The following is a 27,005-nucleotide window of genomic DNA, read 5'->3' as shown; positions in this document are numbered from 1 at the left end:
CTCCCAACACAGCCGTACCCCAGCGAGTCTCTTATTGTCTGAGAGCATCCGTGTGCATCAAGCTGGTTCTACTATCAGAGAACGCAAATGAACTGAGTATCAACACTTCCTATCAGTAAGGCAGTGCTGAGTGAAAGCAGCTATAAGGAACTCTGCAGCTTCATTGCTGTATCTTACCAGTTGCATGTCATCCAAACCTCCTTTTGAACAGTTCAGCTTTACTTCCCATCCTCTCTTCCTTTTCTTCTCTCTCCAGACGCTCTTCTTGTTTTTGTTTTTTTTTTTTTTTTTTTTTTTTTTTTTTTTTTTTTTTGGTTTGTTTTTTTTGTTGTTGTTGTGTGTGTGTCTGTCATCACCATAATTTCTGAGCTGTTTATACACAATTCTGTGGGTGCAGCTGTAATGTTGAACAACCGCAGCTTTGAGTTTGGGTACTCCACCAGTGGTCTAGTTGGCTTGTGTTGTCTTATGAATTGCTACCTCTTAATGATACTTTTTTTAATCTTCTGTGGCAGGTCAGAGAATCAAGTAATTTGTGTGATATTTCATTTGAACACTGATTTTCATAGGCAAAATCTAGAGCAATAGATGCTAGCTTTCAACAAGCAAAACTGTAACTACTTATAAAGTTATCCAAACCTGTGCAGGGCAAGAAGGGACATCTTTATTTGTATATATTTTCTGAACCCTTTAGAAACTTTGTTTCTTCCTGATTTGTATTGGAATTGGGACTTGCCGATAAATATTTTTGTCACCTGTATAAACACATGTTACTTAAGATATATAGTACTAGGGGGAGATAAGTACTAGAGAATGAGATAATAATCAATTAATTACACAACTTTGCTTCCTTCAGTGTATATATAACATGAGCAGTGAAGAGAGGGACTCCCTCAGAAAAGTGGTGTGTGGTGCCACTGTCAAAGACAACGATGTAAATTTTGTTGCAAAATCATTGCAATGCGACATGTTCCTGCCTTTAGATGCATCATAAGGTACAACATCCTTTCCAAACTTCAGTCTGTTTAAAACTGAAGAGTGCTTAAAGTGCTCAGAGATGTGTCTGACCATAGATTTCGTTACTACATAGTGGATATGGAGAAAGCCTAAACTAGTAAATAAATGCTCGCTCTTCCCTGTATTGTGTGTAAAGGGATTACTTCAGTTTTCTGCTATTTACTTTTCACTATTTGGGGAGCTTATGCTTTATGCCTCAGTTTTCCATACTGTTTCCCTAAAAGTGTTGGTGCTGGTGAAGTCATACGTTTTTGGGAAAATGTTTTTGGGAAATGTTCTCTACTTTAAAATCAAGTTGCCTAACAAAAATATTGTTATTGTCTAGTAATTGTATATTTTTTTCCGGAATTCTATCAGTGTTTTATCTCCTGAATGATGTCTGCAAAGAAACTATGTGTTCTGTCAGTCTTTTTTTTCAAAGGCTTTCCAAATGTGCTTGGAGTGATTTAAGTGTATGTTTTATCTAGTTGTGGTCCTTCACTGAACAGCCTTAGCTGGTTGAGCGATGTGCTGCTTGCTTGCCTGAATGCAGATTCCTACTTCTTTGAATCAATTCTTCTTCAGAATGCTTCCCTCTTATTTATGGTAGGTTAGAGCGTAGCATTTGACAATGTGTAGTTTGTATAGTTTTACTGGCAACTAAATGAGTTTGGGAATTTTCAATAGGTTGATGTCTTTTTTTGACACTCTGAACTGAGATTTTTTTATTTCAGAGTGTTAGTCCTGAGCATCATCAACTTAACCTCATCAACAGGTTCTCAGGGGTTTTGGAGGAGACATGGGTACTAGCCACCATACATATCAGTGCTGTCCTCTCTCTGCAATATCATTACCTCAGATGCAGATTTCAAATCCCACTTCCAACGGTAAATAGTTCAGTAGTGATTTCACTCTTACTCGTTTTAGAGCAAAGCAGTTGGACTGTTCATGTAAACCTGTAGATGTTTGTGATATTTGTGTCAAAATCTCTTTCACATTTCAAGTTCCTGATGAGAAACATTGTTACTAATGAAGAAATAGAACATTTTTTTGTTTCCTTACTGTTTTGTGTTGTGCGTTTGCAAGCACAGCCACGTTCACTGCAGTGATTTTTGGATGTAATAATAATGGTGAGAGAAAGAGACGGAAGTAAAGTGACATAATCTACTCAAGTAAATTTCCCAGGGATAAAGATCATTCTTTGATAGAAAATGAGTGTCTAAATCTGCTTGAGAAGATGAACTCTATTCTGCTGCATTTTTTATGTTTATTGTTGACTTATGAAAATATTTTATATCTCTTTTGTGATGCAAGTTACAAAGGTCCAATGACACTTCTCTCATTGCAGTTAAAATGCTATCTGCTAATATGCTGCAGCTGAATCAAGTAACGGGTTTTTTGTGTATTTGAACCTTGGGAGAATTTTGACAGGGAAAGAGGGGTAGAGGAAGTTCTACATAAGTCATTGTTTGGTTGATGGGCTCAAAGGATAACCTGAATTTGTCCTATTAATGAGCAGGTCTTATCCTAGACAATAGGATTTTTTTAATTTTTTTTTTTTTTTAAATAAAGATAGGGTTTGCCCCTTTCTTGCTTCACAAATCAGCTAGTAGAGAATTATCCGAGATATTATTATTATTGATAGTAGTTTTTTATTCTTAAGTTATTGTATATTAGGTTATTTACATTTACTTATTAATTTAGTGAGCACTGTGCCTTTCAGAATGAATGAGCATTGTTACCCTGTGTTTGTCAACTAAACAACGTAGAAACAGAAGTTATGCATAGTCCATGAAGGAAGGAAATTACTCTTTCAAATCAAATGGAAAATAGATACTATGAGTATGTGTCCCCAGCTTTTAATATCTGCTGGATCATTATTATTATATCTGACATGGCATTTAAAAACCACCAGATAATTTTGTGTGGTTCCTATTGAGAATTTGGAAGATGAATGAGGGGGCAGTTGAATGACTGGAGACCTGAGTGACTGTGGTCTTATTTGGTGCGATGGGAGTAATGCAAGTAGCTCCTTCCCTGTGTTAGGATCTGATATGTCCTTGTTACTTGTAACTGGTGGTTTTTGAGAGGACAGTCAGTCTTTTATTCTTATGCAAGACACATCCAATAGTTGTAATAACTGGTAGATGAGCTTTCATATTAATTTTTTTTTAAGCAAAAAAAACCCTCTGGTAATATTGTTTCCTATTCTGAAATAACAAGAGAATTTCTTGTATTGCTTTTGCAAAAACATCTGTATGGGGAAAGTTGGATTGGGCATTGCAATCAGTATCACTATATTATCTCTTAAACAATGTCCAAATTAGTAAGTAGCTTTCCTTTCATAATCTGTTACTCAGTAGTGTATCTGATTTGCAAACAAGTACATGTATGTACCTCTAAAATTCTGCTTATCGAATTTGTCTGTTTGGATCCCATCTTGAAACATTTCTTGCTATCACATGCTACAGAATTCTGTTAATCTCATGAAGTTTTCATAGTTGAAATTAATTTTATTTCACCTACCATTCTTTATCTCACTGCAGTTGGTATTTCAGATATTTATGGGGTCTGGGAACAGTACTTGTGTTGAATTTTTTTTCCTCCATTCTCTGGAGGAATATTTTATGGATTATTGTTCTGTTTTCTACAAGTAGGGGCTAAATGAGAATTTGGAAGATGAATGAGGCGGCAGTTGAATGACTGGAGACCTGAGTGACTGTGGTCACTCATAAATAAAAAAAAATATATGAGGGAAGATTTTTTATATATATATATATACACACACACAATGGGAAATATAGGCTGCTGTGGCTTTGGCATCCATTTTTCAAGTTTACTTTTGGTCTGAAGTAAATTCTTTCTTTCACAATTGACGGAAACATTTTTTATTGATTATTTTGAATATCCAATGCATTTTATTTTTAATAGTTTTCCTTTTAATTTTGTGGTTATTTTCAGCTCAATTATAAGTATTAAGTATATGGAAATGTGTTTTCATTTAGCTGCTAGTTTTTCGCAAGAAAGATTACTTATCTTCTAAAGTTTTGGCAGAGTATTTTATTTTCACAACTTGCTCTTCTTCTAATGACTAATGTTCAAATGTTGATAGTCGGTAGTTTTACAATGAATAGAACTATGTATCCGTGTTTTGAAACCAGGAATAGATGCATCTTTGTGTATAAAATGGAGAGGAAAGTTCATAGGTTATGTATGTTTAATGGAAGAACTGTCAAATAAGACATTTGGTATGGGTATCCTATTATCCTGTATAACCAATGGTTCACCTTAAATATTGTTACTTTGGAGAGAAATTGTATAAGATAATGTTTGGGATTTACTGTGCTCTGGCAATAGTTTCTAAATCCTGAAGAAATGTTTAGAAGATAAATATTTGAAAGAGTAAGTGCACGTGCTGGTGTTGTATTTCATTGAGTTGGACAATGAAAATGCATTGATCACATTCACTGTGTATCAAGTCTCACTCTTGTTCTTATGCACTGGCACAGTGTTACAATTCTGAAGTGAAAATGTATTTAAATCCAAACAAATGGCTTTTATTAAAAAAAAAAAAAAAAAAAGAAAGAAAATCTTACACCTAATACATTGAAAGCTTGCACAATCTTGTCGATCTAAAACATGTGATGGTTCTTCCAGCTTATGTTTTATTTCAGAGGCTCATTAAATCCATACCTGTTTTTATTTAATAAAATCTTTATGTCCCAGGATACTCAGATTAATGAAGTGTGCGTGCATGTGCATGCGTGTTCAGTTTCCTATAGGATTTTTTAAATTATTATTATTTAAAAATAACTTTATGAAGGGTAAATGTTTGTCTTTGGCTCCCTCTATCTGCCTGTCTTTACTTGTCTTTGTGAATTAATACTTTTCCATAACTGAATCCATCAGATGGACTGGAATCAGCAGATAAGCAAGTAGTCCATATGGGCCTTTGGTAAAATAAATAAAAATATGGTAAAAAGACATGGAGGACTAGTAAGGAATTTAGTTATTGAAGCTTAAAAAACAAGATTAATGTCTTTGTGCTCAGGCAGTATATTTCTGTAATATTTTTCCATTCCAGTCAAAGTCTAATTTCTCTATTAGGTTTTCCGTAAAGGCATAGCTATATGCTCAAAGTATATCAAACAGAAACATAGTTTTAGCTGCCTGTCTTGCAGTAGTGTGTGGTTGTGTGATAGCCTTTTGTTTCTGATTTCTAGTTGTGTTTCCTATTGACATGGAAGGTAACTAGATTGTTCTATTAGTGATTTCTGACAAACAGAAATGATTTGATATGCTAAAGCTATTTCTGACAGAAGATATAAAGTTTTGACAAACATGCGTGGCACAGCAAGTGTCCAATTCTAAAGAGCAAAATAAATGCAAACCACCATTATGGGGAACACAAACAGCCTGAAAGCAAGTTATCAGTAAGCAAATAATTGTTGAACTGTTATGAATGGAATAGGATGTTGAAATAGGGCATGATTGGCTGATGTTACATATGTCCTTGATTACCTTCCTTGTGCTTTTATCCTAATAAGTGACATTCTTTGTATTCCCTTGGATGGCTAGACAGTCTGACACTGAAGAAGAATAAATATTGCATGTGGTACACATTAAGCTGTCATCTAGGACAGCATTTATAAAAAGTAACTAGAAAAATTCATAAGAAATTCTGCAGTGCTACAGTTTCCTGGCTCCAGTCATAATTGTCAAAGTTCTTGACACATTCAGGTCTTCTGAAATGATTTGGGTTTACAGTTACTTGGTGTATGAATAATTATTAAGGATTCATTTTCTCTGATGATGCAGACTGTTAATGTTAGTTCTCAAAATGTTGCATTTTCATTAAAGGCCATGTAGTAATAAAAAAAATACAAGTGTGGTATATGTAGCTAGTCCTCTTGCAGAAGTCTGATCCAGGAGATGTATATGTATAATATAAAAGTAACTGGTAATATTTAAAAGCTGATTTTTCAAATGCTGTCTTTGAATTTGGTGGAAAATCCATTATGACCATGCATTGTTACTATTATTCTACTTTGGAAATAGACCCAATTTTTTTGTGTACATTATCAGTCTTCTGTTTTTCTTCACTGACTTGAAATTAGGGCTCAAAAGCAACATAGCAGGATATCATCATCTCTGCAAGGGCAATGGAGAAGAATCCTTTTGAACTATCTAAGATGATGAGTTAGAGTTTGAATGGCAATTATTTTAATCTTTAATTTTGAGAAGAGGGAATTGTAGTAGTTACACTCTTCATACTCTGAAGAAGTTGTGAAGTCTCTGAATTCAGAAGTCTCTGAATTTCTGGTGCCAACTTGTATGTTGACCAAGAAATATTCAATGGCTCCTTTGTTTTCCCATTTATTTGTCTATTGTCTGGCATAATACCATGATACTCTGGATTTTGATATAAAATTTCGCTATGAATATTTTGAAGGATTCTTAGAGCTCTGTCACTGACCATGTCAGTAGAATATTCTCAGTGTATACCGTATTCTTGGTATCTGGTTTTGCTGCATATGAAAATGCAGTCTTCTTCCATTTGTGGGTGCGTATCTCTCCATTTATGACAGTATTGTCGAACTCATGTGATCAGGCTTTTTTATTTTTTTACTGAATTAAGAATACTCCATAAGGAAAAATAGCCTATTAACACCTCATCTAGTTACTTGAGGAGTAACATAATTTTATAGGTGACATTGTGCTTATTCTCATCCCTCTTCTAAGTAGCCTGTAACTTACAAGACATCGCTGTGAGTAGCTTGGAATGGGAAAATAGAGCCATTGTCTCTTTCATAAATTTGCATTTAATGTTAATTGAAAAACCTTAAAATAGTTCTTAGAACAGGGTTGGAAAAAATGTGTATTCATGGGAAGAGAGAAAGCTGAAACACCTCTTTAGGTTGGAGAAAGTTTTCTCCAAGTATAACACTGCTCAAATGTTACAGGTAACTGTTAACTCTGTGGACCACTACAGAGCACAAAATATTTGCCCAACTGGTAAATTGAACTGTAAGTCCCACTGTGGGAAATTGCTTTGCTGTGCTCCAAACAGCAGTTATCTTAGTAATTGTACCTGAATTCTTTTGTGGCTAATAGACAGTTGATGTCCTTCTTACCATGACAGAATTATTTTATTGCAATATTATTAATTGTAAAAATTTCAGGTAAGATGTGTTCATGTGGTTTAAGATGGGCTTAGTATGATTTTTAATTGGTGCTCTGAGAGCACTGGTTATTGAGTTGAGAATGTGCATAACCCCGCATTTCACATTCTAAACCGTCGCTCACAACAAGGAGCTTATCAGAGCAAATTGTCTAGTCCATCCCCTTCCTCACTCAAAACCTAATGACCCTTTATCATCATGGTTTAGATTGCTGGACACAGATGTGAGAAAATACAAGTAATCTACAGGTAACTACAGTAGCTGCACTGATGTTCTCAGAGAACTGACTGCTGGGAAGATAAAAAGCTTCCCACAGAGCCTGTGACTTTCCAGCAGCAAAGCACATCATGAGCTCATACATGAAGTTTTATTTGCTGAAGATTCACAATAAGATGCATTAGGACATTCAGCAGGGTCCCTTCTTAGATGAGCACGAGAATTCAGTGAGGTTGTTAGTTGATGCACTAGTGCATGGCTTCACACTAAAACTAGTAAGTCCAACAATACCAGTAATGTTTCTTTTTAAGAACATCACAAACTACAGCTGTAATATGATATTGATGTTAACATAGTTTGTTCATTGATAGTAAATGACCTGATGTCATTGGACTTTTTTTTCTTTTTCTTGTTATGGAAAGTATTCAGGCAGGAAGCAAATGTTCTTTAGAAAAAAAAGCTGCTGGCTGTTGAAATACAGAGTTAGCAGTACACGCTAGATATGAAGGTAGAAGTAAAGTCTTATATGAAAAGACTTGTTTATGATTAATTACTGTCTGTTTTTCTCAGCATTTTTTGTTATAATCATGAAGTAGGTCTAAAATTATTTGTGTATGTGATTGGATACTTTGTCAAGGAACGGAAAGGAAATAAAATATTTTTCAGATAAATTGCATGTACCTTAAGGTTAAGAAGGTAATGATCTTGTTTACTATTTTTAAAAATATTTTTGTAATTGTAGAAGCTGCTGTAATGCAGTTTTTATTTTTAGTGATTCAGTAAGGTTGAAATGTATCTATTAAACCAGATGGGAATGATCAATGTGAATCAGTCTGTGCACTTTAATTCTCTTCTAAAGTGACTTAAGTATAAACACTGTTACTTTATGTAGAAGAATTAATTTGGATGCTGAAATGCTTTTTTTTTTTTCCTTTTTTTTTTAATCATCTGTAAGTTTTGGGTTTGTGAAGAGAGAGACAACATGGCATAAGAGGTACAGGTCCTCCAGCAATGAGGATCCACAGAGGGTGGTATTAATTATTAAGCAGGCAATAAGCATTACAGTGGTGGTCTTTTCAGAAAATGCTAATCCTACAAAAGCTCTGAAGCCCAAGCCAAACAAAAACTCTGAACAGCCTCCTACCACTCAGAAAGAAAAGAAAAAAAAAATATCATCACAGAAACAACATCTCCCCTCTTCCTCTGGTAGTGTGAATGTGACAACTTACACCTGTTTTTTACTTTAAGTCCTTCTACCCACTTTGATCACTCTCAAGGCTTCTGTGTTCTGTCATTGATCTTGGGGAGTTGCTCCATCGGGATTCAGTGCTGCTGTCAGTGGTGGACTTTAGAGCAAGAGCAGACAAGGCTCTCTAGAAGTCTGTGGCTCGCAAGCTGAGCCAGTGACCATAGCAGCAGTGTCCTTAATTTTCTGTTCTATTGTTGATTCTCCACGTGAGGAAAGTACAAGACACTGAAAACTCTATGCTGTTTGCTCTCCATCTTTGCCACTTGCCTCAATTCCACTTTTTAATGCCCATTTTCAGCTTATGCCAACCTAAATGATAACAGGCAGAACTCCCTATCACAGAGCCCAACAGACACTTTCTAAGAAAATCTTTCCAGTCATTACACATACCTTTTGCTTCACAGTAAAGACATGCAGAAATATTTCCTCTTTTTCACTAGCAAATAGGAGCTACAGGAAGAGAGATATATATTCTCATGTTCTATTTTGTCTTTTGATTGAGGAAGACAAAAGAAGTAAAGGGGTATGCATATTGTAAGATTGATTCTCCCCCCTTCTTTTTTTTAATCTTGAGATTAATTATAATGAAGTCCATGTACAAATTGCAGAAAAAACTCAATATATCCTTTTTATTATATATACTGTGTTTCATATTCTGTAGTGGCTTTAATTCTCAACTACAGTAGACATACGGAAAAACAGAAAAGACGTTGGCTGTTACAAAGTTTTGTTTGAGCTTTTTAAACTGAGTGATTAGCAGAAATAATGACCCTGTCAGCCTTAATCACATTAAAATGTGGTTAACATCATTTAATTTTTTCCACTTAATATGCGAAAATTTCCAGTAGATTTGCAGTGAAGGCCATTGAAATTCCATTAGAACAAGAATAAAAATTTCAGGCATCATTTATTCAGAGAGGGAATAAAGGTCTCGACTGAAAACTGCTGAATCTTTCTATTAGGGAAACTATGAATCATTGCATTGAGCAGTACCTCCAGCTTCTATAGGACTGAATCTGGGTTGCTTCTGAATGAATGGAATGCATTTGTTGTGTGGTACTTTTCTGAAAATTACAGCATGTAAGTTTTGCACAAATTCAGTAAGTGCTTTCTCCATAAAGGATTATTACGTAGTATTTTATAACTGCTATAGGGCTGGGGAAATACTTCTATTTTAGGCATCTCATCACTGTGAAGTTCCATACTTTGCATTATTTTCATTAAAACATTAAAAAATGTATCCTCTTTCTGATTGATATGTAATGTACAGTTGTGGTGTCTTTGTGGTAAATAGCAAAATCAGGATATGTGCAGCCATGACTAGAATATTAAGTCATGTCAAGTCTCCTACACTCTTGGAGTTTCTTGTTGTATGCTCCACAGGTATACACCAAAAGAACAATATACAATAACTATATGAATGCACTGGAGAAACTGTCAACTGCATCTTTTTCTGAGAGAAATTTTCCAGTGTTTGTTAGCTTTACTGTGTTTCTGTCTGCTCTACTGAGGTTCCCATTTCTTGTCCTTTGCCTGTGTTAAGAGAAGATTTCTTCTGATAAGTGGAAGTACTAGGAATACAACTGTATGTTTGCTGCTTTTCTAGACTCTACTGAAGGACTTATTTTGAATATTTATTTAAAGCAAATATTACTGTCTGTAATATGTATTCCATGTTAAGATGGACTACCTTTATTGAATTGGGTTTTTTGCCTCTTGTACTTAAGTAACTATACAGTCGATTGGGTTTTTTTGTTTGTTTTTTAAATTGATGTTTTGTTCCTGAGCCTAGTTCATTTCGGCCTATTACATAATTACTTTGTCCTCTTTCCAGTGGGAAAAAAACATTAAAATGCTTTGGATTTTGCAGAACACAAATTGTAAAATTCCATTATTTGTATGATATATTTTTTAAAAATGTAAGAAAACGCAGTGATATATATTTAATGTAGTGCTAGTTCTCTTAACACTGTGAGATACACAGGTTAAGGAATTTTTCTTTGAAATAGCTTAAGAATTAAGAACTAAACTTAAGAATTGAGCAGACCTCGCAGGAGTTTGGAAGTGCCTCTGATCCAAACGCACCTCTGTATGTTGAGGAACTAAGGAAACTGAGTAGGAGGTGGGTCCCTGGCCAGGACCAGAACTGTTAACCCTGCAAATGAGATAAAGGCAAGTAGGAGTGTGGGAGTGACCAAAAGCTAGAGTAGGCGGGAGGTGCGAATTGAATGAAGAGGTGCGAGTTTTGGGAGCCCCATTTGAAAACACTTTACTAAAGAGCTGCTGGACCAGGATGGGAAGCTTTGAAGGCTGGAGAATGGACACTGGAAAAAGAAACCAGAATGCAAAAAATGGCTGAATGGGATGGGAAAGTGGCCATATTTTAGGAAGAAGGGTCAGAAGAGACTGTACTCACTAGATTTTTCTACTTACAAAGCACGGTAAAATTCAGAGGTACTATGTCTTTTTGTTTCTCTGCTCTTAGCAAGTGTCTGTGACATCTTATAGCAGAATATCCTGCCTCTTCCCAGATTCTAGTCTCTAGAGGGGTGAATACTCACTGTAGCTCCATTACCTCAAAGATAATTTTGTGTAATGGGTAGGTAAAGAGTACGTTCAGTTTATTGATTACTTTTTTAGAAATTGGAAATTACATGCAGCTATATTATGTGTCTTAATGTTGTAATGGGAAACACTTTGAAGTCAGAAAATGTCAGAATGGAGGTTGCCAATACATTTCCGAATCTATGTCCTGCCCCAAAGGGTTGTTTGCTTGTGGGTTTACTCAACAATTCCCTTTCCTTTTCAGCCAACCTTGTCTTGCTCTGTGCAAGCTTGCTCTTGAGGATGCAGTATCCCTTCCTCTGGAGCAAAACTTGATATGACATGGAAGGGGGGAGACAAGGGATGGCTTTATGTTAAAGGTATTTTACATGCCTGGAGATTTGGTGATGGAAAGCTTGATTTTACTTATATCTCTTTTAGATTTGTTTGTGATGCCAAGTAAGAAAATTCCATTAAATTTTTCACACATTTTTAAATGATCATGTTCCTAATTGTCTTCATTTGACCAATGAGGATAATGAAGTCCAGTGGTCTCATTAGCACTATTTTAAACATGTGTCCCTTGCCCAAATTTTGAAATTACTGCCAAGCTGCGATACAAGTACTGCAGCCACCTCTTCTGCCATGCCTGTGCTTTCCTCATGAGTGGTACTGCTAACTATACGTGATATTATGGACTAATTTTGACTTCTATTACATTTTATATTGGAAGAGCAGAACTCATGGAGTCTAGTTTTCTAGGAGTTTGGGTCTTCTTTCCTTAAAACAGTGATTCCTAATTTATACTTATTCTTCAAAAAGCAGTGATACGTTGCACTGAACAGCAGGCCGCATCATATTCTATGGCTCAGGATTCTATGGCTGCATGATGATCAATCTGCCAGGCTACTGCTGCTGGTCAGCTGGCTGGCTCCAATCAAGTCGAATACGTGGTGGTTGAGTTCTCTGTGCCTTTTTGCATTGTTTTTTTCATTCATTCGTGCCAGTGGAGGCATTAGTTTTTACAAAACTGTCCTGGTTAGTGGCCTAAACCATGACAAAAACGTGTAGGAACTTGATTTGTGTGAGATTGAGACCTCTTTGTCCCCTTCTGCATTTCTGCATAGCCTTTATGTACTTCTGAATTCACAAAGTGTAGTGCTTCCTTGTAACTATATAGTAATCCCTAAATTACTGTAATCCCTCCTCTGCATTCAGTAAAGAACCAGTTATTGTTGGTAGCTACACAGTATAATGACTTTCATAAATTAATTAAGGTTTTTTTTAAAATGGTAGCTGATTGTTTTGCACTTAGTATTGGGAGGCTGTTCACAGGACCTTGCTGCTGCCGCCTTGGGTTGAAAATGTTCTGCTAATTTCCAGCCTACATTTTTCCATGGCTGGCTTATTTCATTGCTGGCTCTGGCAGCTTTGTCCTGTAGACTAAATAGTATCTTATCTAATTGGTGTTTACCTCCTATACTTATTTAAAGCAGGCATTATCAATTTTTCTCTGTTTCTGTCATTTACATGAGGTTCCCATTCCTCTGATAATCTTAGGCCTGTTCTGAATTTAGCTGACCACAGCTGACATAGTACTCCCTATGCTTTCATGAATACCTTATACGCAGATGTAATGCATCCTCTTAAACGAAGGGAAGCATTTCCAGTAGGATCTGTTTGCCTTTTACCTGTTGCATTGTCTTGGTAGTTTAGAGTTGCTCTGAAGAAGACTAATCCCTTGCGATCCCCCTTTTATGTCACTTCCAATTGATGATGATGATGAGTAGTCTACAACTACTTGAAAGGACATTGTAGAGAGGTTGGTGCTGGTCTCTTCTCCCAGGTAATTAGTGATGGAACAAGAGGGAATGGCTTCAAGCTGCAACAGGGTAGGTTCAAACTGAACATTAGGAAAGAGTTTTTCACAGAAAGAGTAGTCAGGCATTGAAATAGGCTGCCCAGGGAGGTGGTTGAGTCACCATCCTTGGATGTGTTTAAGAGTCGTTTAGATGTGGTGTTGGGGGATATGGTGTAGGGGAGAACTTTGCAGAGTAGGTGGTTGGACTCGATGATCACAAGGGTCTATTCCAACCTAAATGATTCTGTGGTGTCTTTGAGGAAAATGTCTCTTGCTCTTGTATCAATCATAAACTTTGCATGCAACTAATGTTTGTGTCGAGGTCACTAATGTATTTAAACAAGGTACGTCCTAAGTTTGATCCTTGTGAAACTTGAGTAACGGTATCCTTAAAGACCAATTTTTTTCTTCAGTTAACAGACTCGGTGCATTACTCAGTACGTGGTCTGTACAAATCTGCTTCCCCCTCTTCTCCAGCTGAATGAGTAGTTTCACACACAGCACACTGTCAAATACTTCATAGGTGTATTTCTCCTGCGTAGAAAATCATGTGTCATATCAATGAGAGAATAAATTTATTAGGGCATGCTGTATTTTTTCCTTTAAACCATGTTACTTGTGTTTGCAAAGGTTATTTTCTGTGATCATTTCTTCTTTGGTGGTGTCATTGCTCAACCAAACGAAGTCTAAAATAGCCTTGTATCTGTTGATTAAGTGACTCATTTGGTGGGGAAATGGATAGACTATCATGTCCCAGAACAACTGCCTACTATGATTTTTATTTTTTTTTAATATTTTTCCTTTGGCTAGGTCTGCTTGTAACTATGTATTACTTACTAAGGCTCTTGCCTGTTGAGCAGACCTTTTCCAAACTTAAATTCTATGACACTTCTAAAATAGAAGAAGAATCTATTTGAGCATTAAAATAGGAATGGTGCTTCTCTTACAACTTGTGCTAAAAGAGTGTAAGTGATTGCTTTAAGCAAATGAACAGCATTTCTAAGGGTAAGAAAACATCTGGATGCAAGTCGAATAATTCACAAGTTCACTATTGCTTTGGGTGTATATATTATCTTAGTCTTCAGTTGCATGATTGGGTGAAGTCTTTTCAACAAACAGCTTTTCTGCTGTTTTGGATAGAAAGGATGAATATACAGAAAGTGGAAATAATTTTATAGAGGCTGTTTGAAGTCTAGATTTTTTTTCTACTTGGGAGCTGATTATTGTTTTAAATTAATTTTTAAAGACAATGCACATTTATGTCATAGGTTTTTCCTTTTTCAGTGTAACTGCAGATAGGACCACGTTCCTTATTGTATATCCCATGTATATTTGAAGTACTTTAAAAAAGTGAAATGATGTGATGTTTAGCTACAGAGAAATGTCAAAAACAATGCATTTATATGGTATGAAAGATTTGCAAGCGCAAGCTAGCAATTGATAGTAATATTATAATTAGCTCTTTATACAGCCTGTTTTTTATTCATGAACATTTTCATTTATGTTGACAACTATCATGTATGCCACCACACATGGAGCCTTTTCTTTACTAAGAAGAGACTGAACATGAATTAGTGTGTTTTTGGGCTTATGTTCTGACTTTTATTGAAAAATGGTTTTGGGGCCAAGTCATAAAAATTAAGGTAAGTTGCATTTTAGGTTTGGCTTTTTGATCCTATTGTTGTTAGCGCTTGTTACCACAGAGTGCTTTAACTTCAAGGTGAAATTTCAGTCAAATAATTTTTTGTTGTTAAATGACAGTGTTGAATACATCCTAACTTGATAATCAATAAGAAACTGAAGATAGGTAAACTAAGAGTTTTATAATCAAATTTTAGTTTGTTTGCAAATAAAAATGTTTTGTACACACCTACCCACAGAATAAGAGTATTTATTTCTGACAGGAATTTACTTTGTCATTCCATTTTCAGCCATAAAAATCTTCATGTCTAACAGACCCTTTACAGTCCGTCAGATAAATGGAGCATAATTTCAGACACTGATCCAGATACTTATTCCTGCTTCTGAAAAAATCAAAGTTAGTGTTCCCCTAGGACAAGTATGTTTTAGTAGATGATTCAGATATTGTTAATTTTTTTTCATTTCACCATAGTTTAGACAGGTAAACAGACTGTGTCTGTAGAATTGAACGTTTTTATGACAGCTTTTCAAATTAGTGGAATTCATACAAAGCATCTCTGCACACTGTGAAAATCCCTAACTCATTTAGTGTTTTACTTGGACATGGTCATGTTCATATGACAGTACAGGAGATGCTGTTGTATTTATTAGACAGTATTTTGGGGAAATGTATCAGCAGGAGGTAAGACTGAGGCACACCACATAATTTTACATAAGCATCTTAGGCACTTAAGGTCAGGGTTAGTTTCTAAAGCAGCCTGTGAAAAGAGGAGAGGGGAGGTGCTTTAAGAAGCAAGTGAGAGCAGCAGCCCTGATTTAAATGTTCTGAATTGTCCTCAGAAGAGCCTCCTGCTTCATTAACTATATAGGGAGCAGAGCAAGATTCGGTGTCTGAAATTAAGCCTTGTATTCTTTGAGTTGCTGTAGTTTGAATATTAACTATTCAACTAAATAAGTCTTTCACTGTTATAGTGAAAGCTTAGATGATGTTCTTTCTCTGGATAAATATCAAAGTTAATTTCTGATTTACTGAGCACCATATTCCAGCCTAATAACAAATTTGATCTTTTCTTCATCACACGCCCCCCACATCCCTCCCATCTTTGCCAGTATCACCAGCTTTTATGATTCTTGCTACTAGTCTCATTAAAATTGTTTGTTAACACACTCATAGTACTGTGTGATCACAAAATGCTGGTACTTGGTAGTGGTCCAAGGGGGCAGGAGGAATAAGCAAGGTCTATTATTTTAAATCTAATGCTTTTATTGTTGTAATACTTAACTCTTGAATTTTAATAGTTTCATAGTTTTTAACAACTGGTGGAGGGAGGAAGAGAGCGTTCATAAGGATTCTTGTGGTCTGGAGAGACTCCACAATTAAGATCACAGAGACTAATTCTGGAGAAGTGAGGAAGGCGTCTCCCTCTATCATATGTGAGCAGGAGAGAATATTTCATTAAGAGAACTGGGGAGGAATATTCTGACCCAGTTTGTTTAGGTTTCATTAAATCGTTGCGTGACATTACTGAAAGCTAAAACTAACACGTTGTAGTCTGCATTTGTATTACTCATTGCAAGATTTTTAATTAGCACTAGTGGAATATATTCCCAATTACTTTCTATACCGTCTTATTTCAAGTGTTGTTAGTATGTATTTATTTCATTACACAGGAGTTTTATGTAGATCATATTTTTTGTTTGGGAGTATGGCCTGTATTTGCTTGTGCACACACAGTACATCGAAGAATTGAAGAATATAAATTTTAAATGGTATTGTCCATCATGCACTTCATGTAAAGTTTCTGTTATTAAGGCATCGCATGTTTTTTTGATCTAATAGTCTATTTATGGATGGCTTATATTTTTTAATGGGATTACATAGCTGAGACTTTGCTATAATAGTGTAGATATGAATTGTCCTACTTTTTTCGTACAGGACCCTTAAGAATACAGTTTTCCATGTGACATAAGAAGCCCTGACAAGAGACAAAAGTTAAAATTATCATGCCATAATGCAAACCTGATTATGGAATAGGGATTCTGTCTACTGATTTGTAGTATTACCTCAATCATCAGTCTTGTGACTGAGATTTCTTCCTTCTGCTATAATTTATAAACAAGCATTTGTTAAATTATTTTGTTACAGCTTTCAAGATAACCTTTCAAAATTCTGCATTTTATAAATGATAGCAGAAAGAACAACAGGATGTGACTTCCAAAGCCATCTTTTCTGTCCAAAGTATATGTGCTGCAAGTGGAGCCGATATGCCTGTAACTATGAAACGTAATGTGCCCCATTTGTTGCAGTCTGCATTGTTATGCAGTTTCATCAGTAGCACAGTCTTGACTGTGCTTGATCCTTGCTGACAGCAACAGCCATGTCTTCCTTTTTTTTGTCTTGAGTTAAGACAGAATTAATTTTCAGAATTGGCAGACCAAGGAGAAGGAGAGACTGTAAGCCTTTTACGTACCAGCAGGTGCTACAGCAGCAGTATAGTACTGTTTTCATTATTGCTCAAGTCATAATTGTTTTTGATCGCTTTAATGGGGACCATAATTTGGATAAAGAGATATTACTGAAGTCTTGAAAATTAGATCAGAAACAAATGTTTTAAAAATTGATTTCAAGATCTTTATTCTTCATGAATGATGCTTCTTACAAATGTTTAAAATAGGGTTACCTTGACTGACCTTTTGTTAGATGGAATTTGCTATGTAAGGTACTGAAAAATGTTATCTTACTGGGAGCTTTATATAGATTAGCAGAAAAAGTCATTCTGGATTATTTTACCTCTTTCTCTCTGTCTACCATCCTGATACTTTTTAATTTAAACTTGGTTGTAGGTCATCAACTGGATTTTTCTATTATACATGCTTTATTTCTCCTAGTTATAAACGTATTTTGTCTATTTATCTGTACTTGATTTACAGGTAATATCATGGGTTTTGGTATGATTTCTTTCACAGATTCAACATCTTGCAAATCCAAAACAAGTTTCATATCAGTAAAGACAAATCTTTACATGAAATACGTTCCCAAAGTGCTCAGTAGTATAAAGTTGTAAGTGAAGTGTTATGTCTTTATGTGTTTTTAACATACCATTAAACAGTGAATATCTCCAGGTAGCTTTCTAGACCAGATAAACTGAGAGCTGTATGCTACTACCACATTATGTTAGACAATTTGTTAGCAGAATTATATCTTGAGGTCATGAAGTGCTTTCATATGAACTTCAGAATATTTTGCCCCTGTCAGCTGAGTTCTGCCTTGAAGAGTCTGTTTTCAAGTGATCTTATATGGGAAAATTTTTACTCAGGAGTCACACCATATACCAGCATTCTCCAATAGTAAACATCAAAATTCCTGGTTAAACTTGGCTTCATGGCATTGCTCTTTTTTGGGTGGTAGGATAACCTAAGGCACTCCCATCCTTAACAGTCTTCACCTGTTGCTCCACAACTCTTCATTTATATTGGCGCAACCAGTTGTAAGAATACATGGAAAAGTAAATTAGTTCAGCTTAAAAGAAACGGGTGAGGGGAGGGGATATGAAAGAAATAAATTCTCCCTCCCCAAACTGCTTTTTGCCAGATTATTTTTGTTGGTGAACAGCTTGAGCATTCCTGTAGGGAGTGCTGGTGGAGTCTCTACTCTATGTGCAGCTGGTAGCAGAAAAGCAAGTGTAACATCTGGATGGGTGAGGAATGGAATGAGAAGCTCATGTCCAGATTATGAAGATGTTTCTTTAGAGTCTGGGATGAAACATAAACTAAAATAGTAGGTGCAATACTGGTCACCCCATCTAACAAATGATTTTACAGAATTATAGGGGATTTAAGATAATGGCTGTGATAGAGATCAAGGTCCTGGAAGAACTTGCTTTGACACACATGAGGCAGAGAGACTGGGATTACTTACATTTCAAAGGAAAATGTTAAGGAAAGTTATAAACCCATCTATAATAAATGGCAAATCACAGTGTTGATCAGGAGCTTTTATTCTTCTTGATACAGTATCAATTGAAATTACAATGAAGTTACGAAGTGTGAAATCCAGATCTGGTAGAGCAAAATACCTATTCTGTCATAAGATTCTTGAGATCGTGGGATGTGTTGCAAGTCCCCAAAAATGTTGTAAAGATTTTTGAGGACTAATCCGCTACATATTTCAAGGCTCAAGTCAATATATATGTTGGAGATGTGAGCGATGTCTAATGTCTGAGACAGGTTCTCTGCATCTCTTGTGAGGTTCATCTGGATGCAGTGACTAAATAGCAGAGGGGATACAAACATCAGACTCTAGAAAGGCATCGAGGAATTTAAAGCATTCAGGATGCACAGGATAAATGAAATTTTGAGTTCCTGAAGCTCTTGTGCTGAGGGGCTGAAAGGAGACTCCTGGCCAGGGAGCAGCCCAGCGTGTGCAGGCGGTGCTTTTGATCTGAAGTGTTAGAAAGTATTTGCAGGTGACGGGTAGGGGGTGGCAAAGGGCCTTTTGAAATCTCAGGATTGCTGTGTTCCTCCTGGCCATCTGGGAGCAGGGAATAAAAAAAAATAAATGGCACTGGTGATTTGAAACAGGATTGCTGAGGTCAGAAACAGGTATTCCCAAACTTGTAGATTCGTCGTCTTCATAAAAAGCAAACTGTGATGGTGGGGAAGAAGTTACCTTTTTTATTCTTTAATGTTTTCCTGTTTAGTCTTCCTTTCTCTTTATGTAGTGCAAGAAGAAAGGGTTACCCTAAAAAAGGCAGGTAGCAGTAAGAGTTATATCATGTTAATGTGCTACAGCACGGTGCCACCTGTGCTTTCTGCTTCTCGTTCTTAACTTCTGCCACTGACCTATTTTGTGATACAAAATGATGATATACATTGGTTTCGTCATTTTCGCCATTCCATTCTTTTTTGATTATATAAATTTGGAATGAAAGCTTACTGAGGCTGTGAATGTTTCATATTTATATATGAGTACACACACCTATACATCTATATATGTACAGAGCGCTGAGAACAGTGGGACCTGATCTTTGTGGAGTCTGTGCATGCTAACAAAACAGAAGGGGAAGGACATCACTTGGGAACTGTGTCACGCAGTACTGGTGCTTAAGTAAATTAGATCTCCCTTTCCCATCCCACCAAATTAACTAAATCTAGTGGCACTCATAGTAGAATGTTTTGGGACCTCACAAAACTAAAAAAATAATCATTGCCTAATTTATCTTCATTTTAGATAACTTGTGGGTAATGGGTGAGGCTTCAAAAGAAAAAAGAAAGCCACAAAGAGGAAAGAAGAAACAAGACATTTTTAAGTCAATGAATTTTCCTTTAATTTAAAGAAAAACGTTGGAACAATTAAACTGTTTTTAATAATTTAGAAGCAACCCAATTGTCTTCACAAATTCATGTTGGCTGTTACTTGTCTAAATTGTCAGATGACTCTAATATTTGGCTTGTCATGAATTTAATGGCCTTGCATAAAGTGAAAAAAATATACTTTATTACATACTGGAATTTTTATTAAGTGCCTTACAATATTCTCATAAACAAGATAGGCAATATTGGCTAGATGGAAATTACTGGAAGTTGAGTGTACAAGACTGGTTGGAAGATAATACACAGAGCATAGTTATCAGTGGTTCACTTTCAAATGGAAGAATATCTCATTATGAGATCTGCAGAAGCGGCTGCTTGTTGAATACTGTTACGTATTTCCATTAATGAGCTGGATGATGAGCATTCTTGTTAAATCTGTAGATGACCCCAAACTAGGAGATGTCCAGGTATGTATAGAACAAATAGAATTTAGGAGCATCTCAAGAAACAGAATAAATCATTAGGAAAACAAGAGTCAGGGTGCAACTTCTGAGAAGGATTTTATGCAGGAATAATCAACTATGCAAATATAGTATTAAAAACAGCTAGTCAAACAGGATCATACAATAAGTTATAAACTGAGCATGAGCTAATGGTGCAGTGCTGTGTCGCGGTTTCAAACCGGGAAGTGCTGTCACAAAAACGCAAATGCTCTACTGGGTTTTATAAACAGGAGAATCACCTGAAAAATCTGTGAGTTAATCCTCTAGCTATTTTTAATGCTTAGAAGACGTTATTAATGAGAGCTCTGAGGAGTGTGTTACGTACTGTGTGCTTCCAGGAACTTCTAGGCCAATTGGAGAGAGTCCAGAGAAATGTTCAAAGTTAGAAGTAGTATGTGGCTTAGAAGGAAAGCTCAAAATAAAAAGACAGACCTCAATTTTTAAGTATGTAAAACACTGCTGTAAAGAAATAGGGAGTGTCTATTCCCAGTCCATAGTGTATAGACTCAGTTAAACTAATGCATTTAAATTGAAATAAAGGTGGCTTAGGCTACACATACGGAAAACTTTTCAACAGTGGGGAACAAAGCGCTAAACAGATTGAGTTTGGAAGGCTTAAAAAATCTGGGGTTGCTTAAAACTGCCAAGAAGAAGAGCCTGTTGGAATTGCCAGGTCCTCTTGTTCTCGCTCCTATCTGTAGATCTTTTTTTGCGGTCTTTTGTATGTTTTGATCACTTAGTTTGATCTTATCTCATTACCTACATTTGTTTCTTTCCTTCTTGTGGTGCTGCCTGGTATTTTCTTCTTCTTTGCTATGCTGTTTTGTTTCTGCTTATTTCCACTGGTAGTTCAGGTGTAGAACAGAAAAGCAATTTTTTCTCTTCCATGAGTTAGATAAGGGTTTTTTTGGTCTGGCTTGTACAAAAGCATACTTTGACAAATCACCTTTCTTCTCAGGGGTCAGTTTTTCAGATCATCTTGTCTTGCAGGTGTCCACTGAGCTTAAGTTCTCTCTGGAGCTTCTCTCTTCCATCACTACTTCTGATTTCCATCTGAACTCTGTCTTCTGTTCCCAGCTGGATCTCTCATGTGAAACTGTCAAATATTGATTTGTAGTTAATGTACGTTCTGCAACTTTTGTACCTCTTTGTTTTGGCTGTCTGCAGGTTTGGTTTCTTCTGCCTCAAGAACTATCACCATTTTAAACTGAAGACACTTCTTTCTGCACAGATCCCCTTTCTGGTGTTCTTTGCTTATTTGCCTTCTCAGTTGAGAGCCCTTGGTTTTAAGCCTTTCTCCAAAATCTGTTCTGAATCCTGATTTATTTTCAGGAGTTAACTCCAGTAGTTGTCCTGATCCTTCTGCACGTGAAGTCACTGGCTTCTTTAGCTTGCATTTTCCTTGTCAGGCTGATGGAAAGTTAAAAACTGGAATGCTCTTAAATGATGCCTTCATCAGATTTTTGGAATCTAGTAGTGGTAAGAAAACATCTTGGTCTTCACAGCTTTTTTGAGTTAGCAGCAGATACGCTGACATGCTTTTGTCCTTCCTTAGCTCATTATCAGCCAACAGTAACAATGTTAGGTGAAGTGAGCATCTGAATTCCTCTTGGCTGATTTCACTGGTCAGAATTTTAAGTGCTGCCTTCACTTACAAGTTGTTTAGATCTGTTTTTGTTCTTGTCTCAGTTTTTTTCTTGTGTCAGGTTTTCACACAGTTGTCTTTTTGACTGAATTTTCATTTCAGCTTTTTATTTAAGATTTTCTTTTTGCCATAACAGAATGAACGGTTATCTTACTGTCTCTTAGGTCTGTATTTTTTTCCAGAAAGAATATTTAGTCCATTTGTGGCAAACAATCAAATTTCAATCCAAGAACCTCTGTAGTTGCTGTTGGCACACTCTTCCTCTCCCCAGAGCCACCTGGAGGGAAGTGTTGAGCCACCTCAATAGGGGAAGGCTGTTGGATGTCCAGAAATGCTCCAAGAGATCCCTCACTGTTATTATTGAGTAGTACTAGAACAAGCCTTTCTTCTTTCTGTTCTTTATTTTATAATCAGGATTTAGTTTTAACTCTAATAATAATAAAAACCTAATTAGACAAGAGGATATTTTTAATTGCTTTTAGTGTGTACACTGTGTTCACATAGTTTTCAGTTTACTTTGCCGAGAAGGGTTTTAATCTTGAGAACTTTCATGTTTCTTAAAGTAGTTTCAGCTGTTAATCTTGGTCATTCGTGCTGCTTGTTCTATGTGGGTTTTTCTGTTTGGTTGGTTGGGTTTTTTAAACTTTATATTTTGTTACATTTCAGTGTTTTGTTGTTTGGTTTTGTTTTTTGTTTTTTTTTTTTTAAATTGAGATTTTCTTAAGTGTTAGTAGTCTTTTCTGTCAGCCTAAAATCCAATACCCTTCATCACTTATTAACAAGTATAGCATAAAATAATGGAGAGATACTTCAGGATTTGCTTGTCTTAACAAATGCCCGAATGACTGTACTAATGCTGTCCTTTTACCAGACATACAGCGTTTCCATGCTCAAATAAAGCAGACTTTTATATTAATTATTACCATTTGTTAAGAGAATTTTGTTCTGTTTAGCACACTTGATTATTCCTAACAGGAAAGTAAACTTTCACAATTACTGTATTGATTATTCATCAAGCATTTTCGCTTTGGGGAAAATATCATTTAGAAATATATTGGTATTTATATTTGAGTATTTACTTTTTTTGTTTGTTTGTTTTCTTTGTTTTGATCACCATTAGGGGAATTCCTTGGTACTTTTTAGTAATTCCTGTGACATTGAAAGTCACAAAAGTGAAAGACTCAGGCAGAGAACCCGACTGTCTGTACAGACTGGGATGCAGTACCTTATTCTTTTAGTGAGGCTGTAGCAGGTCTGATGTCAGTCACTTCAGAGACCTTTAGACCTCAGTGCTCATTTATTGCTAAAACGTACCAGCTCTGCTCCTGCATTATGAAGATCATCTGTCAACACTTTGAGATATTCTCCTTTGTTATTAAGCTTGTGATGCTCTACACTGTCAGGTTTTTTGCCAATTATAGTTAAGGTACAATGGTGTATTCACTGGATCAAAGTCTCACACTGGCGGTAGAGGAATGATTTGTAAGTCTTTATTCATCTGAATTGTACAATAGAATACCTGAGGAATGCAAATAATCCCTCTAAGGACTCAATAGAAAAGCTGTTAAAATGACAGTCTAAGACTATTATTATTCTGAATTGGTGTTTTAGCCAAAGTAATTATTTCTTATCTTGTTGTTCCACAATAGTTCTTAGTTTATTAGTTATGATGACCATATTTACCAAACAGAATTTGAATCCAATTTTGTCGTTACTTTTATGCTCATTTCACTTTTTCAAGTTTGCATGTTTCATTCTGTCTTTCACTTGGCACGTTATTTAATTAGTCCAGAGACCAGTGTTAGATACTTTCTTTAAAAAAAAATAATAAAAAGGATGTATGCACAGATGTTGAAGTACACTTATGAATAGCGGATCCATTTCTAGACACATTTTCTGTAAAAGGTTGACATTTATAAGTTCTGAACTTTGATATCCAGTTTGTTAGCCAAAATAAATTAGTTAACTACAAATGTCAGTTTTAGAAATGCTGTTAAATGTCACATGTCACATTCAGAAATGCACCTTAATTGTGATTTTCAGTTCAGACTTTTCTGAAGGCAATAGTGTTTCAGTATCAGTCCTGGATAGCAGGCTATATTTTCATTGGGTGACTGGAGGAAAAAAGATTAGTATAATGAGGATTGAAAACCGCTGATGGGGTATTTACATAAGTAAATGATAGAAGACCAGCCTTATATAACAAACGTGTGAAAACTGTTGAGTGAACTTTTATATTCTTTGTCCCATCTAAAACCCTACTCAGTGGGCCATGCACTTAATCTCATAATAGCTCTGATCCCCTGCTATTTTCTTTGACAAATGTGTGTTGATGAACTTGTGGTTCAGTTCATTTTTTTCTGAAGTGACATTTGCATTGATTATTTAAAGGTTTGCAGGCCACAGTTTCAAAGCACTTTAGTATAATAGCAGTTAAAACCTTAGTCTAAATCTTGGAGATTAGCGGGACTAAGAAAAAGAACTCAGCAAGCATAAAACACTGTGCTGTACGGTGGGTGCTTCAGGTCTGAAACATCTATGGCACCCAAAGTACTATATTTTGTACTTTGTGTCTTAGTGTACAGGAGATATTCCTACGCCTCTTGAGTTTTCTTGCTGAGCACACAGAGTTGTCATTCTTACCATTCACACCTGTTCAGAAATAGTGCCCTGTAAATAACATTGAACTCTTTACAGGTAATTGATGAATATCTACCTTAAATTCAAAATAAATAGTATTTGCAGTTATGAATGTGATGCAAAGATTTTAATAGGATATTGGACATTCAAAAACTAGCACCGTAAATCTGTAGCTCTAAATTTGTGGTTTTGTTCGACCAAAAAAAATATATTAGATGTACAACAAACTGTTACTGATGCTGCCAGTTATTAGAGATGAAGAGAAATAAGAAATGTGATTATTTATTTAAAAATAATGGTAGTATAATATCTAGAAACTTCATCCAGAGGAGATACTAGAAAGGTGGGATAAACGATGGCATACTCAAAGATCAACAGCCAGAAAAAGCAGGGTGCTGCTTGCCATCTAGGAGTTTATAGAATGTAGTGTTCTTTTCTGTCTGCTAATATCAGTGGTCCTAGCCACTGAGATGCTTTAAAAAAAACTCCACAAAACAGCCACAAAAAACCCTGAAGCCCCCCAGTTTTACCACATCTGATAAATACCACTCTTGAAAGCCTCAGAAAAAGGTGCATCCACATATGTACAAAGTTTTAATCAATTAGCATTTTAGATTGTAAGCATTTAGCCTCTACCAAAAAAACTAGTTATTGTCTCAAATTATGCCTATTTCTGATAGATTAAATGCCAAACAAGAACTAAGAAACAGTGAAATGTTAATGGAGTACACCTGAAGCAATTGCTGCCTGTTAATGCCTTGACCTTGGAAAGCAATACACAAAAAGATGGCATCATAAAACCGTGCAATTCTTATGAATATGTATGTGCTACTTGATAATAATGAATGTGGTACAGCCATGCATGCACTACAAGATAATGTTGTGCCCTTTGTTGTCTACAGGTTGATAAAAATTAAAGAGTGGGTGGACAAGCACGACCCGGGTGCTTTGGTCATTCCTTTTAGTGGGGCCTTGGAACTCAAGTTGCAAGATATGAGTGCTGAGGAGAAACAGAAGTATCTGGAAGAGAACATGACACAAAGGTTAATTAGCATTCATTTTCCCTACACTTTATTATCAACTATTTCCTTGCAGTAATTTAATTGCTTGCGCTGATAGAATAATAAATGACAGAGTAATTACCATTATAAAGAGAGAATCTTCTCCTTTCTTTACCATGAGACAGAGTGAAAAGATTTATTTTAAATTAAGTTTTTAACTGTCATCTGTCATCTCTGTACAGTGTTTTAATTATAACATAGGTATTAGTTATGTATATTTTTGAGAAGGAATGATCACCAAAACTGTTTCGTCATCCATGGGGAATAGGGACGGTGGAGAAAATTTTGCCATAATTTTTCTGGAGAACTATAATAAATTGTTTCAATATTGAATTTCAGTCAAACAGTTATGCTTTCATGACCTAGAGTCCTGAAAATTGCATGAGACCAAAAGTGCTACCTGATAGGGTGATTTAAATTTATCCCATATTTCTGTATCCTGCTGAATAAACAAATCAAAATAGTGTCTGTATGATACTGCAGTAAAAAAAGTAGTTCTGAAGAGAGTTCAAAGAAAAAGGCTTCTGTGATTATTGCTGTGTTTAAAAGTAGACCCGGTGTCTTCAAAATATGTGATGTCTTTCCCTGTAAATTGATTACTTGGGGCATTTAGCTGGTTTCTGTGTATATGTTGAATGAATTGGATTCATTTTTTTTTCAGTGCTTTAGCAAAGATCATTAAGGCTGGATATGCAGCACTCCAACTAGAATACTTTTTCACTGCAGGCCCAGATGAAGTGCGTGCATGGACCATCAGGGTAAGATTCATACTTATTCATCAGCTATATCCAGTTCCACACTATTGAATTCAGATTGATATCACTGACTTTGAAGTTTGTCATGGTGGCGGTTAGCTAGTCATTACAGATGAGGTTTTTGTCCAGGATAACTTTAATTATTTGTGAGCTGCTGAACAGTGAAAGTGGAGCTGCATTGATTGAGGCAGGTAACAATTGATTCTGCCTATTACATAGTCTGAATTTCTTCATCCTGTAGAATCTGTCTACCCTCCTCCTGTGGTCAGAGATAAGACGTACCAGTATTGTGCTTGCTTAATCTGTGTGACTGGGTTTGTCTGCAGTGAAATTGATGTTGCTTTTCATTTTGTATTCACTAAGTTTGTTTGGGTTGCGGGTGGTTCATTCCTCCTTTGC

General features: G+C 35.9%; 1 protein-coding gene across 1 annotated transcript in view; it reads left to right on the top strand.

The window, feature by feature from the left end:
• The window catches only part of OLA1 (Obg-like ATPase 1), a 99,918-nt gene that overhangs the window by 66,556 nt on the left and 6,357 nt on the right, over positions 1–27,005 (top strand). Inside the window, exons 8-9 of the mRNA XM_014954657.1 lie at positions 25,693–25,833; positions 26,513–26,609. Of these exons, the coding sequence (XP_014810143.1) occupies positions 25,693–25,833; positions 26,513–26,609 (238 nt within the window). The remainder of the gene's footprint in view (positions 1–25,692; positions 25,834–26,512; positions 26,610–27,005) is intronic.

Source organism: Calidris pugnax, unplaced genomic scaffold (assembly GCF_001431845.1).
Source record: "Calidris pugnax isolate Ruff unplaced genomic scaffold, ASM143184v1 scaffold103, whole genome shotgun sequence".
Taxonomy (NCBI): Eukaryota; Metazoa; Chordata; class Aves; order Charadriiformes; family Scolopacidae; genus Calidris; species Calidris pugnax.
Note: the sequence above shows the minus strand (reverse complement) of the source record. Positions and strands in the feature narration are given on the sequence as shown.